The following is an 18,895-nucleotide window of genomic DNA, read 5'->3' as shown; positions in this document are numbered from 1 at the left end:
TAGAAGTTGAGGTGATTCAATGAACGCCATATTTTGTGCCAGAACGACATGCGAAATATCGCGTCAATTGGTTTCATTTTTTCAGCTACTTGTCATTTTGCTCGAATTTTGAGATCGCAATTCTGTTGTCAGGAGACTAAAGAATTCACCTACCAAATTTTGACAAACAAATTCATCGCAATGAAGTCGTGGGTTTTTTTTATGAGACAAAATATCGCATTCGAATGCAGTATTTTTCCTCTATTTGCCTCACGCCTTTAATACTTTGAATTTGTTCATCAAAATTGATAAGTGAATTATTTAGTCTCCTGACAATAGAATTGCGATCTCAAAATTCGAGAAAAATGACGCGTCGCCGGAAAAATGGAACTGATCGATGCTATATATCGCATGCCGTTCTGTCACAAAATATGGCGTTCATCGAATCACCTTAATTTTCGAAATAGGAGGAAGCTTGAGAGATCTTACCGTGAAGAAGCGATGATCTGCAAGGTCAGGAACAGCTCTGATGCGTAGGGTGAAGATTTCCATCCTCGTTCATCGCCTTCTCGAATGTTGGCTGCAAAGAAAAAAATTAATATAATTAATTGTCTAGTATATGGAACAGCTTAACAAATAAATTGAAATAATGTTGAAAAATAATGGAATAAAACTGCGTTTTTACCACAAAATTACAATATTCTCACATAGTGTATTCAATAATAATCAATTTTCAACGATTAAACATTTTCATATCGACGACCTAAGGAGATTTGATGGACGCCATATTTAGTGTCAGAAAGGCATGCGATATATCGCATCCATTGGTTCCATTTTTTCAGCTACTCGTCATTCCTCTCCAATTTTGAGATCGCAATTCTGTTGTCAGGAGACTAAAGCACTCGCTTACCAATTTTAACAAAAAAATTCAACGTAATAAAGGCGTGGTTTTTTTAGAGAGAAGATATCACATTCGAGTGCAGTATCGATATCAGTATCGAATGCGATGTTTTCTCTCTAAAAAAACCACGCCTTTAGTACGTTGAATTTCTTTGTTAAAATTGGTAAGTGAGTGCTTTAGTCTCCTGACATCGCGATCTCAAAATTGGAGAAAAATGACGAACACTGAAAAAATGGAACCAATTGATGCGATATATCGCATGCCCTTCTGACACAAAATATCGCGTCCATCGAATCACCTTAAGTGTAGAAACACGCGTTTCCGTCTGCTACTCAACAGATTTTCTGTCATACTTCATTTTTTCTCGGGGGAACTGGTCTACCTAATTTCTTTAAAACTTCCGTGATTTTTTTTCAATTTTTGCAGAATACTTTGTATAAATTTCAAGCTATGAAGTTTGCTTGTTTCTTTTCGAAAAAATAAAATAAAGGTGGAAATTTTATGACACCACAATAGAAATGCATGATTTTCCACTTTGGCCATCGATTTATGAAGAAGTTAGGTAATTCGCAATTGCAAAAAATTGCAACACATTTCAATACGCAGAATACCTCGATAACTCCACTGATTGTGAAAAAAATCTCGAGAAAATCAAAAGATTATCGCCCACAGGGATTCTTATATTAAATATCGATGGCCGAAGTGCGAAACCACCTATCTCCGTCTGCGACGTCCCGGACCTTCTGTTACACTTTATTTTTTCTTGGTAAAACTAGTCAACTTATTCCTTGAAAACTACCTCGATTTTTCCTTTCTTTTAGCAAAATATTCACTGGAAAGAAAACACATTGGATCTAGAGTCGAGACTCTTAAAGACATCGACAAGAAAAAGTATCTTGACTCAATCAAGTCTAGCTTAGATCAAGAACCAAGCCTCTTAATTTGAGCAGATTTCGTTTTGATTCAAGCAAAAATCCGATTGAATCAAGAGTATTTTTCTTGTTAATGTTTTCAAGAGTCTTGACTCTAAATGCGATGTGGTTTTTTTCCAGTGTTCTGTAAAGATATCAAGCCCAACAGTCGACTTGATTTTCCTTGATAAAATAAAATGGTAGCATAAATTTTACTGGAAATACGTGGTTTCACACTTAAGTCATCGATATTAAATGTACCACACTTCTCTCGTAAAAAAAGAAAAAATGAAAAAAAAAAAAAAACATTTTGTTGATGACATCAAGCGACTTACCGAATCAACGCTGAGGAATACACGTGAGCAAATTGATTTCCGAAACGATATCCTCAAATCAAATTTCATAAAAATAATCACAGAGTAAACACTTCTAAAAATTCGCACAATGACAACCGACACGAGTGACAAATAGTAACTCCACTTATTGTAAAACACGGCAAACTATTCCACTGGACAGAAAAAGTAGAGGCTCGCTGACGAAAACTTTCGGCGGATAGAAAACTTGCGTAAAGTAAGGCTGTTTAACTATTCACTGCACCTTCTATATTCACGAAATGAATCACTGAGAAAAATTTTAATAATGAAGTACCGAACACGAAAATAAAGTACCGAACACGAAAATATAGTACCGAACACAAAACTAAAGTACCGAACACGAAACTAAAGTACCGAACACGAAACTACACTGATGGCAATACACTTGAAGCACACGACTATCACACGCGGTCCCGAGATGAATATATTTCCGATAAAATATACTTCCGATTAGATTATCCTCCTAGGGGTTGAGCTCAAGCTCAACCCCTACGGCTGCGCGACTTCGACTGACCAAAGTACCAGAAGTTCCGAGCCCTCGAGGTCTCCAAAGTTTTCCTTGTTGTTCTCGAAAACAAAAGAGTGGCTTCGATTTCCAAAATATCCCTACATTTCGGGTTTCCCAGGTGAAAGGTCAGCGCAAGCTCACAAAAGAAAATGTCTTCATTGAACTGAAAACTAATTGAATGTATTTCTATCAAACGGAACTATGTGCGTTAAGACATTAGCCCTAAGACCCATACGAATATGTCCATAACAGGGCTCACGTCATAATGCACGTAGTTCCGTTTGATAGAAATACGTCCAATTATTACAATAATTAATGAGGGTACCTGGATTTCCCGGATTAATTCATCTCTCTTTTTTCACAACTTTCCTTTTTTTGCTGAAAAGTGTGCGGGTTTGTCCATGAATTACAGAAACCATTTTCCCCGACCTTTGACCTCTCTTTCTCCCTTTGTCCTAGATGTCACTTACCTCCACCCCCCCCCCCCCGAAAAATGTTTTCATTACAAGCGTGCCTCCCTCTTTTGCGTAGGTGTGGGTCGTCACGAACCCTTGCCACGGGTGCCGGTGCATCACATATGAATTCAAGTGTTTAAATGACTCAAAAACAACATAAATCACATAGGAAAAATCTAGAATCCACTCCTCCTTCAAGGCATTTCTTGATTGTAATCGACTCGGCTTGAATTCTGCCGTGCTAAGGAAGAACGCTGTACGAAAATTCGAGAGTTGCCAAGTTTCCCTTGATAAAGCATGTATTTTTTACGACATCCATGCATATTTTTCCTTTAAAATTTCAGATATTTAGATTGAATTGCGTGCAAAATCGTCTGAAAATTCGGGGGAAAATATTCACTATTTTCGCGGTAAATGGGTCTGTTGCGTTGGTCACAAAATCGTGGTTTTATGCATGATCCTTGTAGTAGATCAACTAAAAATAATAAGATCCGTCCAAACAGCAACTTGCTACGTTCAATATTAACCGAGATATCGCCCTTTGAAAAGTCTGGTTTTTTATGTCATCCATCGCGGTGGTGACACCCTTGGTTTTATTCACCTTGCTTTCACCCAAGTAAGGGGGGGGCAGGGGGGCCTGGCCCCCTCTAGAATTGGAAATAGTATCATCTGCCTCCCCCTCCAGAAATTCTGGATGTTGCAAAAAGACCTTCTTCAACGGCAAGTCTCTGTCGCCGTGGCCCGTGAGAGGATGCCTATAAATAGAAAAACCTGTTGAATGCCACAATTTCAAAGTATTTTAACCTTAAAATGTAAAAAACTGGGTGATTTTTAGGCAGAAATTGAAGGATGATTAGCGCCACAAGTGCCCCGAGATGCGCTCAAGTAGAGTTAAAATTTCAAAAATTTTCCGGGGGAGGCCCCCCGAAGTCCCCCCCTGAGCTGGGGGGTATTCCATACCCCCCAGACCTCCCGGTGGTGGGAGGCCAGGCCCCCCCTAGCAAAATGACCTAGCTACGCCTATGCTCTTCGATCGGGTAACCCTCAATCTTCAATGTAAAAGTTTCAAGTACACTCACTAGGATATCTTGCGCTTAGCTGAGAACTATGTCTGCATGCTAAGGTAGAGGTTATTTTTTTTGTAACTCTGCCTTTTTTCCCTGGACAATACGCTCATTTAAAAAAATAGGTATGCATTTCTCAGTTTTTTTAAGAATAATTCTTAGTAGTCTGCAGAACGAAGACTGCAGGTTGGATTATTTTTTAAAAGAATCTGTTCAGTGCTCTTCTCCTTAGCATAGCAGCAATACCATGATGGGATTTATTTTTCAAATCCAATACTACTATTAGTAAATGAAACAAATTGAAAAATCATTTGCTTTCACAAATGCATGTATCGTTTAAAAAGGCGTTTATATTTCGCCAATTTTTTTTTTCCAACACATTTTAAGTTTCTTTGTGATTTCATTCGTGTTATGATACTATCCTAGCCTGGTTCTTATAAAAAAAAAAAGCTGAACCAGATCAAAAATTGATGAAAATAGAGGAGTTTATACAAAAACCGAAAAATGCGCGCGCTGTCTCTTTTAGGGCAAATTATTTGAGTTTTTTCCACGGAAAAAGGCCTGGAAAAATTTTCATTTTGGCCCGGAAAACCTGGAAAAGTCAGGGATTTTTTTTTCCAAAACTGGCTGGGAACCCTGTTTTTTCAAAAATAAAAAATTCATCAGTGTATTCATCAATATTCTTAAATGCTGGTTGGAACGAACGGATTGTAATAATGTGCAGGATTAGGAACCATTGTGTGGAGGGGAGGGCAGGTGGGTACTTCATCCGGAGGGGTCTGATAGGAAGGCACTTCTCCGAAGGAAGGGACTGAGGGCCCACTACACCAGCTCCAAGAGTAAGGGGGAAGGGGAAGCCTTTGCAGGAGCATTTTCAGAGAAAACAATGGGCCTCAAAAACCAACAGTTGTGAGCTGTTCTGACCGGAAAATTGATTGAAATGCAATTTTAAAGATGAAAGATGAGTCCCGTTCTTATTTAGCAAAACCCCAAACATCCTCTAACGAATTCAATAGAATTCTGGGGAGAGTATGCAGGGTGGCACGAAACGTGAGAAAAGAATGACAGATAGGAAATTTCAGTGAAATGTTTCATGAAATTTCACGAGGCTGCGAAATATTTCATATTTTTCAGGGGGGTGTATGCAACCCGTACTTAAACACACAAAATTAGAAAAAAGTCACAATTTTTACATTTTGCGGAACATAAAAAGGAACCGGTATTGTTCAAAATCGTTCATTTTCTGAAATTTCATGATTTTTTTCCTGTGAAATTTCAAGATTTTTTTTTTTCATGGAATTTTGCCACCCGGAGAAATCCCCCCCCCCCCCCGTATTCCACCCGTGGTCGTAAGTTTATTTTGACAAAAATATCGACAGTATTGCAGAGGTTTACCGAGAGAGGGGTCGTTTCTCTCCGTAAAATGCAATTAATAGTGACGTCACAGAACACGTTGACGCACCGACCGAAGCACAGTATCATGATTATAGCAGGCTGCACCGCTCTCACAGTCCACCGATCCCAGAATGACGTCTTGGCCGATTTTCAACGACCCTTTTTCTAACGGGGGCCAAGTGATTTCAGCCGGGAGAAGGGCAGCCCCCCCCCCCCCCCCCCGGGCGGCCCCCTGTTCCGTCCTTAATCGCGATGTCATTTCCGGTTTATAAAGACGAAAATATTGATAGGGTCGTCAAGACTTCTCGCGACAGGGATAGTTATTACCTTTCTCAGAATGCAATTAAATATGTCAAAGCTCACGTCGAGCCCCCCTTCTCCCCCTCCTCCGATTTTCCCCATTGTCTTGCCCATGATTATGACGTCATTTCCGGTTTGTATTGACAAAAATATCGATAGTTTTGCAAAGGCTTACCTTTGTTCCAAAGAATCAAATCAATTATGACATGAAAGCACAAGCCGAGCCCCTTGTCTCACTCATTATTATGACGTCATTTCCAGTTTATATTGACGAAAATTTTGATAGTCTTAGGAAGGCTTACCGAATTAGGAATAGATCCCTTCCATAGAATTCAATAAAAAATAACGTCATAGCTCATGTCGAGCTCCCTCCACTTCCCTCCCCCTCCTTTCCTCTCTCCTCTCCCTACTTCCCTCGTTTCACTCATTATTATGATGTCATTTCCGGTTTATATTGACGAAAATATTGATAGTTTTGCAAAGGCTTACCCAAAAAGGGGTAATTTTTGTTCCATAGAATCCGATCAAAAATGACATAGCATAAGTCGAGCCCCCTGCACTCCCTAGCCCCTTCCAGCCCTCCCCCCTTGTCACACGCATTATTATGATGTCATTTCCGGTTGATATTGACGAAAATGTTGATAGTGTTGCAAAGGCTGACCCAAACAGGGGTAGTTTCGTTCCACAGAATCCAATCAAAAATGACATCATAGCACATGTCGATCTCCCTCCACTTCCCTCCCCCTCTCTCTTCTCTCGTTTCACTCATTATTATGATGTCATTTCCGGTTTTTATCGACGAAAATTTTGATAGCGTTGCAAAGGCTTACCGAAACAGAGACAGATTCCCGTGTAGCATCCAATCAAAAATGACGTCATGGCTCATGTCGAAGTACCGGGCGAAGCATAGGATAATGATCGAATGCACCGCTCTCACAGCTGACCGAGTCCAGAATGACGTCACGGCCGACACAGTCTACGTTGTTCCCGTCGGCGCTGGGGGCGGGGGTGGGGGCGCGGGCCCCGAAGGATACGGGGATATCGACCGGAGGAGGGCGGCAGGGCGCGTGCCCGGGTTGGGAGCAAGGCCGGGAGCTTTCGCGTTGTCGCGGGTTAGGGGTTCAGTCTCTCGCGGCCTCCGGAGCCGAGCGCGCACCCCCGCCCACGCCGAGCAACCCCGATCCGGCCCCGGAACTTCCGGTCCACGCCTTCCGGTCCCGGCGCGATGATGCAACCCCCGTCGACGCAGCTCCCCCGCGAAGCCTTTGTTTTCCGCGCTTTGTCGCCGCTTTGAGGACGCTTTCCGTCGGATTGTTTTGTGTCTATCGAGGCTGACCTCTGGAGCAAGAGACAAGTGAGTCTTTATTCAAGTTCAATCTCTGCCAAGTTGTATCTTTATCAAGAAAATGAAACAATTAATGTAAAAATTACTTATAAATACTGTGTATCAATCAGTTAAATAAGTTGGAGTCCAACTTTTCAAATTTTTTCTCAAACCTCGTGTATATCTGTTGTAAAAACACTTAAGACTCAGTAGTCGTGTTATAAACAAAAGTCAGAAAAAAAAAAAAAAATTATCAAGGTAATAAGCAAGTTAAAAAAATTATCGTCGGATTGTTTTGTGTGTATCAAGGCTGACCTCTGGAGTAAGAGACAAGTGAGCTTTATTCGAGTTCAATCTCTGCCAAGCTGTATCTTTATCAAGAAAATGAAACAATAATTAATGTAAAAATTGCACGCAGACACTGTGTATCAATCAGTTAAATGAGCTAGAGTCTATCGACTCAACTACTCAACTTTTATCTCAGACCTCGTATATATCTATTGTGAAAACACTGAAGACCTAGTAATCGTGTTATAAGTAAAAGTTAAAAAAAAAAAAAATTAATGTTACCAAGGTAATGAAAGTACCAAGGTACCAAGGTAATGAAGTAAGTTCGTATGCCTTTGCATCCTGATCTCCTAGGAATGTTTTGATTGGGTTTCTACTCTACGACGACATTAAAAAAGAACTTTTAAGTTCGTTTTTACAAATTTTCATGTTAATTTATTATTTTTCATATTTTTAATCATTTTGACGCGTTTGTGATAAGTGAACGCAGTTAAAGCAGGACCTGAGGATAGTACTATTTAGTTCCGAAATGGCTTTCGTCGAGTTGAAACTGGATCAAAACATTTCAAGCAGATCGAGATACAAAGTCATACTATTTTCGATTTAAAGATGCCCGATAGAGGAAGACTTCCTAAGAAGATACTTATTTTCTCCAATTGAACGCGTGTAGAGAATTGATGATGATTTACGTCATCGGAATGACTAGGGTTTCAGTTTTTTAGTTTTTGATTAATTTTTTGCAGTAAGTAAGAAGTAGAGGGCAGAATTTATGTGTCATTGAGTTCTTATTCCGTGTATTTGGCGGACAAGATTGGGGGAAGATGGTGTGGACTTAAAAATTGACGAAAAAGGAACACAATAAAGTGGGTAAACAAAGCTAGAATAAATGCAAAATGCCCGGTGCGTTTTAGAGTGGTCTCGGCCGTTTTATCAATCAGGAATCTTTATCAGGCCCTTGGTCTTTATCATCTCTATCAATTTCTGTGCTGTCGAAACTTGGAAGTACACCGATGGTGAAACTAAAAACGCGTATTTTTGGCAGACTGCGGTCCTCCAATGTCTTTGCTCTTTCTTCATTTTTCTGAAGAAACCAGCTCTTTTTAATTTTTACAAAAGAATCTCTAAAAAAAGATTTGTGGAAATATCGGAAAACTAATAATTCATTTAAGACTGTTGGTTTCCGTTCATAAAATTTAATGGTAATTAATTAGATGTAGGCAATGAACATCTCATCGTTACTTAAATTATGAGTGTTTCTAGTAACGTAATCGATTTTGGGATACCTAAGAACTTGTAAATCTCTTTTTCAATCGGTGAAAATTCTGCTCGTTTATCTAATTCTGAACTGCGGTACAAGGAGTCAATAGTCCATATTATTAACGGTATGCCAAACGCCTTCAATCAGAACTGAGACACGCCGCGTCACATACCTTTCTCCAGCAGAGGCGTTTTGTAGCTGAAAATTGGAGAAACAACATATGCATCATTATTTTACATCCGGAGATAAGTGCTTTTATGGATGGGCCAAAATTTCATGTGACAATGGTTTCTTGCAAAATAAATCTACCCGTCGTGTGAATCACTCTCCACGTAAACTTTTGAAAAAACGGTAAAGAAGAAGGCGTAAGAAATATGTAATGTGGGCAGTTGTCAAAAAAAAAAAAAAAAAAAAAAAAAAAAAAAAAAAAAAAAAAAAAAAAAAAAAAAAAAAAAAAAAAAAAAAAAAAATGCTTTCTAGCGTCTTAAAGAATGGCATGCAGAAGTGGTTTAGTCATTCGCGTTCATTTTTGTTACCTGATTTTGTCATGGTGGCATGAAACGTAAGAAAGAAATGAAAGTTTGGAAATTTCAGTGAAATATTTCATGACATTCCACGAGGCTGTAAAATATTTCATGAACTTTCACAAGACTGTGAACTATTCCATATTTTTCAGGGGCTAGAGTATGCAACCGCACTGAAACACACAAAAATAGAAGAAAATCACAATTTTTCCTTTTTTTGAAACATTAAAAGAAAACGGTATTTTTCAATATCTTTCATAAATTTCTGAAATTTCATTAAATATTTCACGTGAAATTTCAAGATTTTATTTTTCATGGAATTTTGCCACCCTGAATATTGTCGCCTGAACAAGAACATGATAACTTATCATCGGTGCAACTTTTTCTCGAGACACCTATTTTGACTTGCAAACTTCAAGCAGAAATAATTCTAGTTTTGTTTGACTTTTTCAAATTTTGTCGAACACGATCTTAGAACTTTTCCTCACCTTTTCGCATCAATAACTAAATGTTGATTTTTTCCCCTTTTCTTTTCTATTGACTAAGGTCTCTTTTTGTGTGGACGGCGATGTTATACGCAGAAAGCCCCTCCTCTTTCGTGTTTTCCATTATCGTGAAGATTTAATCTCGCTCTCACGAGAGCTCCAAAATGGACACCTTGGGAACGTGAATTCGCCTCGGGCTGCAAAGGGTCCAAACGCTTTCTGACAATATTTTCTTTATCTACTTGCGTAGATCTTTCCATCGTTTGATTCTTTACTAAAACATCTCGCCAGCCTTGCTTTGTTTTTGCTTTGTGCGTAAAACGGAAAATATACATGATGGAATAAAAACAATCCGGATGCCTTTCGATCACGCTGAGAAAGTTAGGGTCAGAATCCTCGTAGCAAAGAATATTGTTGCGGGCGTGATAGGAATGCACAGCAGAAGTATATTTTTGATTTATTGTCTCGCAATGTTGCGGTCCGATATTTGAAGACCTCTTGACATGAGCATATTCAGTGCGACACTTTTAGGGAAATTGATTTATCAATTATTTAGAGTGGGGCTCGTCCAAAAAGCATTATTCGAAAGAAGTTGAGACTTGTTAGTTGATTTTTAGGCCGAAACTACTTGTTCATGTGTTTTTCAGGCCGTACCGTTTGTAATTTTTCAACTTCAATCCTATTATTCTTCAAAAATACGGATATTGCACTTAGCATACAATGTACGTAAATTTTCTGAAGAATTATAAAGACTTTTATTATTTAAAAGGAAAAATAGTACCCTCTTACATTTTCTCTGAAGCTCATAGAGAGTAGCTTTTACTGCCCTTGTAGCAACGACCGGAAAGAAAATTTTCACTTGTTGATTTTTTAAAGACAACTTTTAAAAAAACTGTTCAAAAATTTGCAAAAAAATTCGAGTTTCGCAACGCAGCCAAAAAAGAAAAGAAGTCACGTGATCGGACCTCGTTTTTAACATTCCCCCCGAATCTAACTGACACCGACATCTCACTATTGTCATAGAGCTAGATTACTAGTTCACGACCTACGGCATCGCGCCTTCAATTTTGCAGATGCAACAGGGACATCCATCAAGCACAAATAGTTGTATCTCTGCGCCGTCGTCATCTACGCACGTCCTCTCCCTTGCTCTAGTCTTGTTAGTTTCGTGTGATTTACTTTCATAAAGTCGCTTCGAAGGCAACGCGAGCAACACAGCCGAAGATAAGGGATTTGTATGCGGGCCTCGTATTTTAACTTGTCCCGCCGAATCTCAGCGACACCTCACTATTATCATAGGGAGAGCGTTACGAGTTCACGACCTACGGCATCGCGCCTTCAATTTTGCAGATGCAACACGGACATCCATCAAGCACGAATAGTTGTATCTCTGCACCGTCGTCATCAACGCGCGTCCTCTCCCTTGCTCTAGTCTTATCCCTCCTAGTCCATCCCTAGGGTGTTCGCATAGCGAACGCCCTAATAATCGATTATTTACCACAGCTTCAAATGATGAAATATCTATAGATCGAATGCACGCCATGCACTGGGGAAAAAAAACAGATTGAATCTGGAGTCCAAAATCTTGAAAACATTGATAAGAAAAAATACTCACGATTCAATCAGATTTTTGCTTGAATCAAAACGAAATCCGCTTAAATTAAGAGGCTTGGTTCTTGATTTAAGCTAGATTCTGATTGAATCAAGAGTATTTTTCTTGTCGATGTTTTTAAGAGTCTGGACTCTAGATCCAATTTGTTTTATTTCCAGTGCACTACTGCTTGGGTCCAACTTTATTAATAATGTTAACGTATTTGAAGAGAATTTTAAAACAATTTTGGGTTTTGCGTGGCAATTTCTGAAATTCCTTCAATTTTTGATCAGCTGGGCTACATCGCGGCCCTTGAGCGGACCCATATTTTCAAGCGGCGATTCATAATTATACGCGGGCGGGATATTCATTCCAACACTCAGCGAGTGACGAGTTATCGTTTAGTTCCCATTCGCTAAATTAAACCCGTAAATGAGATGTGAGCGGCACCGATTCCATGCCTCATCAACACACCCTCCCCCGCCATTCCCCAGCCTGCCCCCCTTCCGCGTAGACAACCCTTCTGCAAGCTTAATCCCAGGCCCAAACTCACTTTCTCACGTCCGCCCCCCCCCCCTTAGGAATGTTCAACCCGTTGAGGGGGCTGGAAACCCTACGAACGGTGATGTATCCGTGGGGAATACGGTGTGATGTCCTCTGATGGATCTACTCTGCCGTGTTAGGGAATAGGACCGTATGAATATTCGGATGTCGCCAAATTTCTTCTATGAAATGTAATGTTTTAAATCGTTTTCTTTTAAATTTTGAGAGGATTTCAATCGCTCTTTTATCGAAAGTACTAAAAATTTCAAGGAAAACTACGCTGAACTTGACCAATATTTTTACGAAGAAACCGTCGGGATTTTCGCACTGAAAATTTCATTGATATCTAGACAGGTATACTGCCGTGTTAAGGAAGAACGCCGTATGAACATTCGAGAGTTGCCAAATTTCCCTTGATGAAACATGTATTTTTGATGACATTCTTGGATATTTTTCCTTGAAATTTTCAGATGTTTTAGATTAAATTGCGCACGAAATCGTTTGAAAAATTTGGAGAAAAATATTCACAAATTTCCCAGAAAATTCGGTTTTTATCGAAGGAAACTTGGCAACGCCTGAAGGTTCATACGGCGTTCTTCCTTAGCACGGCCAGTATTGTTCATATTCTTTTACAAAATTGAAATATTTGAATAAATTTTATAAGAATAGAATGTGCATGGATATGTTCCTTTTCTGGAAAAGGAAGAATTTCATTTATCACTAGGTACAAGAAAAATTCTGTTGTCAGAACGGAAAGGTCACTTTCCGTACGCTTTTCCAGCACGCTAGGGGTGACGAGAAACTGCCAATGAAACCGTCATGTCGTAACAACAAAAAATATTTTTTTTCAGCCTGTAATTGTGCTTAGTTACACATTACTTACACATTTTTGTCAAACCTGATCCTTTATTTAATTGATTTGTCATCTTATTCGCTAAGCAAATAATTCTAAATATATTCGAATAATTCGCTTTATTCTTTGCAGAAATGCCGCGAGGAATCACATCCTCGACTTTTATGAAGCCATTCGTGGTGTTGGCTCTTCCCGGGATGTATCTCTTCTACAAGTACAACCAGTACAAAAGGCAACAGAGGGAACAAAACAAGAGAAAAGTCACCGAACAGGAGCTCGCGTATCTCAACCATAAAATCGTAAGTAGAATTATTTCTATTTCTAGTTTCGTACCTCTTATTTTGAGGGTTATGTTGCGCACGATACACTGGAAAAAAAAAAAAGAAAAAAAAATACATTAGATCTAGAGTCCAGACTCTTAAAAACATCGACGAGAAAAAATACTCCTGATTCAATCAGATTTAAGCTCAAATCAAGAACCAAGCCTCTTCATTTGAGCGGATTTCCTTTTGATTTAAGCTTAAATCTGATTGAATCAAGAGTATTTTTTCTTGTCGATGTTTTTAAAAGTCTGGACTCAAGATCCAATGTGTTTTTTTTTCCAGTGTGGGTCGCGGGACTCGCGGGCGGACCGCGGTTTTCACCTCACAACAGGGTATACCTATACTCGGGCAGGCGCAGTATGGGCAATATGCACGGCGAAACGTATTAGGTGCAATGGTGTAGCGTTTGAAGTATTTACACGATGTCGAAGGCGCTACATCGGGTACGCGCTCGCGTGGGTGGGTGGGTGCACCTTCTATTGACCGCGATAATTTGAACTCTCGGCGTCTGCTGATTGAAATTATTAGAAATGCGTCCTCTTTGCTAAAAACGCTTTTTGTCAGTGCTTTTATGTAATCAAAATGTAAAATTTACTGCTTGCACACCGATTCTTGAGTAAGTTACTACGGCAATGTTTTGTTGAACATACCTAGACCGCTCTAATTTTTTTCGTCAAAATTAGCTCGGCTGCGGATTTCTGATGAAATTACTCCGACTACGGTGTGTAGTCGTGTGATGAGAAAATTCGTAAAAAAACACATTGGATCTAGAGTCCAGACTCTCAAAAACATCGACAAGAAAAAATACTCCTGATTCAATCAGATTTAAGCTTAAATCAAGAACCAAGCCTCTTAATTTGAGCGGATTTCCTTTTGATGAAAGCTTAAATCTGATTGAATCAAGAGTCCTTTTTCTTGTCAATGTTTTCAAGAGTCTGGACACTATATCCAATGTGTTTTTTTTTCCAGTGTACACATAACAATTCACAATATGATTTGATACTGTTGTATTGTGTCGAGTCAAAAACAGGAAGGTTACCTTTCTCGTAGGCGGATCTGAGGGTGAGGGGTGTACACCCCCTCCCCCTCTTCCACCTCCCCCCCGTTCGTCCGAAAGAAAGGAAAAAGAAGGAAAGACTCTCACATTCGGTAATTATTAATGACGAAATTGACTCAAACTGCATATTAGATGCTTCAAAAATTCAATAATTTTCTGGGGGAAATCTCGGATCCCCCTTACGCCCTGTTCGAGGTGTCTAAATCCGCCTATGACCTCTCTTTAATGAGATCATTATCTACAGAGGAAGTTGCGTGAAAAAAATTATCGAAAAGAATCCAGCATCCCTAAAAGCCTTAAGAGTGTTGAATGATTTACACCAGCGCATCCGGTGCACATACTTCATGCTTTTCTATTGAAATAATGCAGTATTTAGATGCATTTTCTTCAATTTTGCATCAAAGACTGAAGAGACAAAAGGCGTTTTCTCATTGCAGCGTTTCAAACATGTCATAACCTCCGATTATGTTTTATTTTTTCGAAGGAAAAGTATCGGAAACATTTCTTTGAAATTTCTGTGAATTGTCTTCACTCGTTCTAGAAAAATGACACAGAATTACGAGAATTATTTTGATAGGTGTCAAAAATTCTTTTGATAACTAGTTTGATAAGAAAATGAAATATAAAAGGAGGTATGCAAATATTGCAGTTGAGAAATGTGTTTTTTCGCATCTAGCCATCGAGCTGTTCCCATCGATTCAGCTGTTCATCCCATCTTTGTCGCTGTCTACCTTTCCGAAGAATTGCAATCGGTATGAAGCTTTTCCCGCTGCGGTTTGCTTTTATTATCGTTGCAGAGTGCCACTGGGCGTATTTAAATCGGAAGGAACTATCTCTGTCGCGACTTGGACCCTGAGACCCATGCGATACCATGCGTGATAGAGCCCATATCGCGATGAAGATAGTTCCTTCCGATTGAAACACATCCTTTTGTTTTTCCCACCCAAGGGAATTCGAATTTCAATGCTGAAAATCGCGTGACCGTTGTTCGAGGTGGTTCGGATGCATAAATATTTTCTCGCTCTTTCCGTTTGTTTTAGTAAGTCCACTTGACCACTTTCCGGATCAAACCGAGTTTTAATGTTCGAAAGTTCCACTTCTAACCGGCTGTAGACAACCCTTCCGCGTTGTTAATAGTGTATCAGCCGTGCCAAGCTCGTAGTAAGTGTTCGTTAACGGCCGCCGTCGATGTTAAGATAACAGCAAGAGTCTCTTATTCAATTTGCTACCTTTGCCTTCGAGTCCGTCAGCCTTTCACTCGCTCTTTCATTTTAACGAACCTTATCAGATCGCATCTTGCAACGGAGAACTGCTCTCTCCGAATCTTCCATCCACCTGCAAAAGAAAACTGATGGCATGTGTGTAGGTTCTAAAATGAGCCGGAAACATTATTTCCTTATCCAGGGTGTCGAGCATCAGGAAAAACTGGAAAATATCAGGAATTTTGGCCGATCAGGAAAAAATCAGGAAAATCGGACAAATCGGACTTTTTATCAGGAATTTTTCTCTTTTTGTCAGAAAATTTAGTTTCCGCATGCATTTATGCAATAAATACAGTTTTTACGAGAAAAATTAGGAAAATATCAGGAATTTTCAAAATGAAAAAATTAGGAATTTTTTATAAAATATCAGGAACAGAAGAATGAAAAAAGAACAGAACAGAATATTCATTGAGACTAGTTTTACCGACTTGATTTCATTGATATCTCATTTTTTTCAAAAACTGCACTTATGCGCCTTGTCCTTCAAACCCCTCAAATGTGGCGCCTATTGAAATGAACAGACATAACATCGCTCTTCTGATGAAAGGGCGTACCCCTCTTTCATCATGAGCCCCAGAAAGCACGACTTTATATGTGTTACGGGGCTCACGTGGAAATTAAGATACGCTCTTACGCCAGAGGCGCGACCTTCAGTGAATTCTACAGAAATTTGCCTTACATTTTTCAATCGAGAGAATTAATTTAAAACTGCTCTAAAACTGTTTGGTAGCTCTTTGAGATACTTTGATCAATGAATTGATTGTATTAAAATTTCAATTTCAACCGTAAAAAACTATACCGTAGCACGTAATTAACTCATTTAACTCCGGAATGAGACCAATAGGTTAAAAGTAACCTGTTCTTGAACTTCAAGAGGGCGCCGAAATCCTCTTCTCTTCTTCTTGGTTCAATTTCATAGAATGTAACTATTTTAGCACATAGGAGCTGCTTCTACCTATCGAGCAAAATTGTAGGCAAACAATATTTCCTGCCACAGAACGTGATTCCCAGAGATTCTCTAAGCGTGGTTCGCCTTCACTTGAACGGATAAGCGAAAACGGATCCTCGGGGTCGAAATAGTTGTATGTACAGTTATTGGCCGGCGTTTTTTACGTTTGCTTGACACTTCTGATGAATTTTAAAAAAGGGTTTGTTGTTTTCTTCAGTTTTTTTGCATGTATTATGAGATATTTCGGAAGTGAAAAATAGAACTTGGTGATTTGAGTCTGTATGAGAGTGGGTTTTCATGAACATATTTTTAAAAAAATTATGTGCGATCGTCCAGACAAGAAAACTCATCTTTAGAATAAACTAAAAAGTGATCTATTGGCACTACTACCTATGATTAAATTGCTCATACGAAAACGACCAATATCTGGAGTTTTCAATTGTGTACACGTTCCCAAGACAGAAGATATGGAAACTTCTGCAACGAAATGTGAACAAAAATATAAATATGGGGGATCAGAGAGATTATAATAATGATGTATAAATATTGATTTATTTTACATTTAATTTAAAGAGTTCATCTCTATATCATTCAAATTAATTACCAAAAATTATTATGACAAAAAATATTCTTAAATAAAAATAAACTGACCGCAAGGAACTTTGAAAAACAGTAAAACAACAGTAGAGTTGCGACAACAAAACTTTAATCCGATTTCCTGGGAAGTAATTGAAGACGTTTAGCATTAAAAACTCAAATTCGAATTTTTTTACTCCAAAAAGGTTGCTTTGTAGTAAATACTGAACAATTTGAATTTTCATTTGAAGGCACACTTCGTCGGACTCCACCCTTTAAATCAATTACCAAAAATTATTATGACAAAAAAATTCTTAAATAAAAATAAACTGACCGTAAGGAACTTTGAAAAACAGTAAAACAACAGTAAAGTTGCGACATCAAAACTTTAATCCGATTTTCTGGGAAGTAATTGAAAACGTTTAGCATTAAAAACTCAAATTCGAATTTTTTTCCTCCAAAGAGGTTTCTTTGTAGTAAATACTGAACAATTTGAATTTCCACCCGGAGGTGCACTTTATCCGACTCCATCCTGGCTCTCAAAGGTCGATCCAAATTCAACCTTTAAACGGAAGCAATCTACCGACCAAAGCACCTCTTAAGTCTCAAAAAAGTTTCAGTCGAAAAGCTCTGCCGCAAGCGCCAGCCCTGAGCGCGCATAAATAAACAATGCCGTGGGCCCGCGAGGAGCCTTCTAATCGCGGGGTTTAAAAGGTGCCCGGCAAAATCCAGGGAGGAAATTAAATTCACAACTTTCAGCTCGGATTTGGATTCAATTTCCTTTCAGTGGCGCGGCGTGCTTTGCGATTTATCGATCGATCTGCCATTTAAACGCGTATGGTAAAGAATCGATAGACAAGGAACACCTAAATAATCGATTCTTTACTATAGCTTCAAATGGGAAAATATCGATAATCGATCGCTCACGCCACGCCACTGTTTCCTTTAGTTTCCCCGAGCCTTTGTCCGAACCCCGCCGTCACGTATTTGAATCGAAACACGCCGAAAGAGCATAAGTCCAAACATCGTATGAGCCCTGGCGTCTGTTATTTATGATGACCATTGTGGTTTATCGGTTTTCCGACTTGCGTGTTTTTCGCATGTTTTATTCATTTACACCCCATCGAGCCACGGTCAATACAGCAGCCTTGTTGATAGTTTCATTCGTGATTCCGACTTAGCAACAAACACGTATCTGTGCGAGATTTTCAATGCGGAGATACGTGGTTTCTAAAAGGATTGTTGAGTGCATCGGTTGATCTTTCGGGAGCGTGATGTAAGGAAGTAACTGCACCCTGAGATGAGCCCCAACGTCTGCAAAAATATGTGCCTCCAAGATCTCTAGGAAATGTGACTTAAGTTTTTATGTCAGCGAAGCGACGATACTTGAAAACCCCACGCTGATTATATTGCCGCCGTGCGAGAAAAATGCCGTAGGAGCGCATATTGCCAAATTTCTTTAGAAAAAATTGATTGTTGTAGATTTAAAGTCAATAATGGGCTAAGCTCCAAAAAAAGAGCTCAACATGATAAAACGTTCTAAGCACAATGGAAGATATGCTGAAAAAGAGCTAAACATCACCAAAAGTAGAGTAGTTGCGTTTAACGTCCGCATGATATCACTAATATGTTCCACAGCAATACTCAGGGGTAAAAATGCGCGAACAATTCGATATAAAATGTTCGGGCCTTAGCTTAATATTGAGCATAAGTCTGCATTTTCAAAAATAAAATTTTCTCGAAGTTACGTATAATTATCAGCAAAATTGAAAATTTTGGGACTTTTTTTTTTGTTGTCATCTATGATGTGGTATCAGTAAGTCAATTATATAGGTAGCCATTTTTGGACTTACTAAATATGCTCGGTGGGCTGATTATTGAAATTGATAGACAAAGAAGAAGGTAAAGTGGAGTGATTCTATTGGTTGAAACGGGTGGCTGTCATAGACTAAAGGGGGAAATAATGGACGAACTA

The 18,895-nt window shown here is 39.1% G+C and overlaps 1 protein-coding gene across 3 annotated transcripts in view; it reads left to right on the top strand.

Annotated features, from left to right (window-relative positions):
* LOC140224853 (uncharacterized) overlaps positions 1 to 18,895 on the top strand; it is a 212,929-nt gene that overhangs the window by 10,915 nt on the left and 183,119 nt on the right. Inside the window, exons 1-2 of one of the 3 annotated variants that reach the window (XM_072301684.1) lie at positions 7,002 to 7,241; positions 12,886 to 13,052. In XM_072301684.1, the coding sequence (XP_072157785.1) occupies positions 12,888 to 13,052 (165 nt within the window). In that variant the 5' untranslated portion in view covers positions 7,002 to 7,241; positions 12,886 to 12,887. Of the gene's footprint in view, positions 1 to 7,001; positions 7,242 to 7,501; positions 7,545 to 12,885; positions 13,053 to 18,895 lie in introns of those variants that run through there. The other 2 variants (XM_072301685.1, XM_072301683.1) reach the window with 2 other exon arrangements.

The sequence above is a fragment of the Bemisia tabaci genome, chromosome 6 (assembly GCF_918797505.1).
Source record: "Bemisia tabaci chromosome 6, PGI_BMITA_v3".
Taxonomy (NCBI): domain Eukaryota; kingdom Metazoa; phylum Arthropoda; class Insecta; order Hemiptera; family Aleyrodidae; genus Bemisia; species Bemisia tabaci.
Note: the sequence above shows the minus strand (reverse complement) of the source record. Positions and strands in the feature narration are given on the sequence as shown.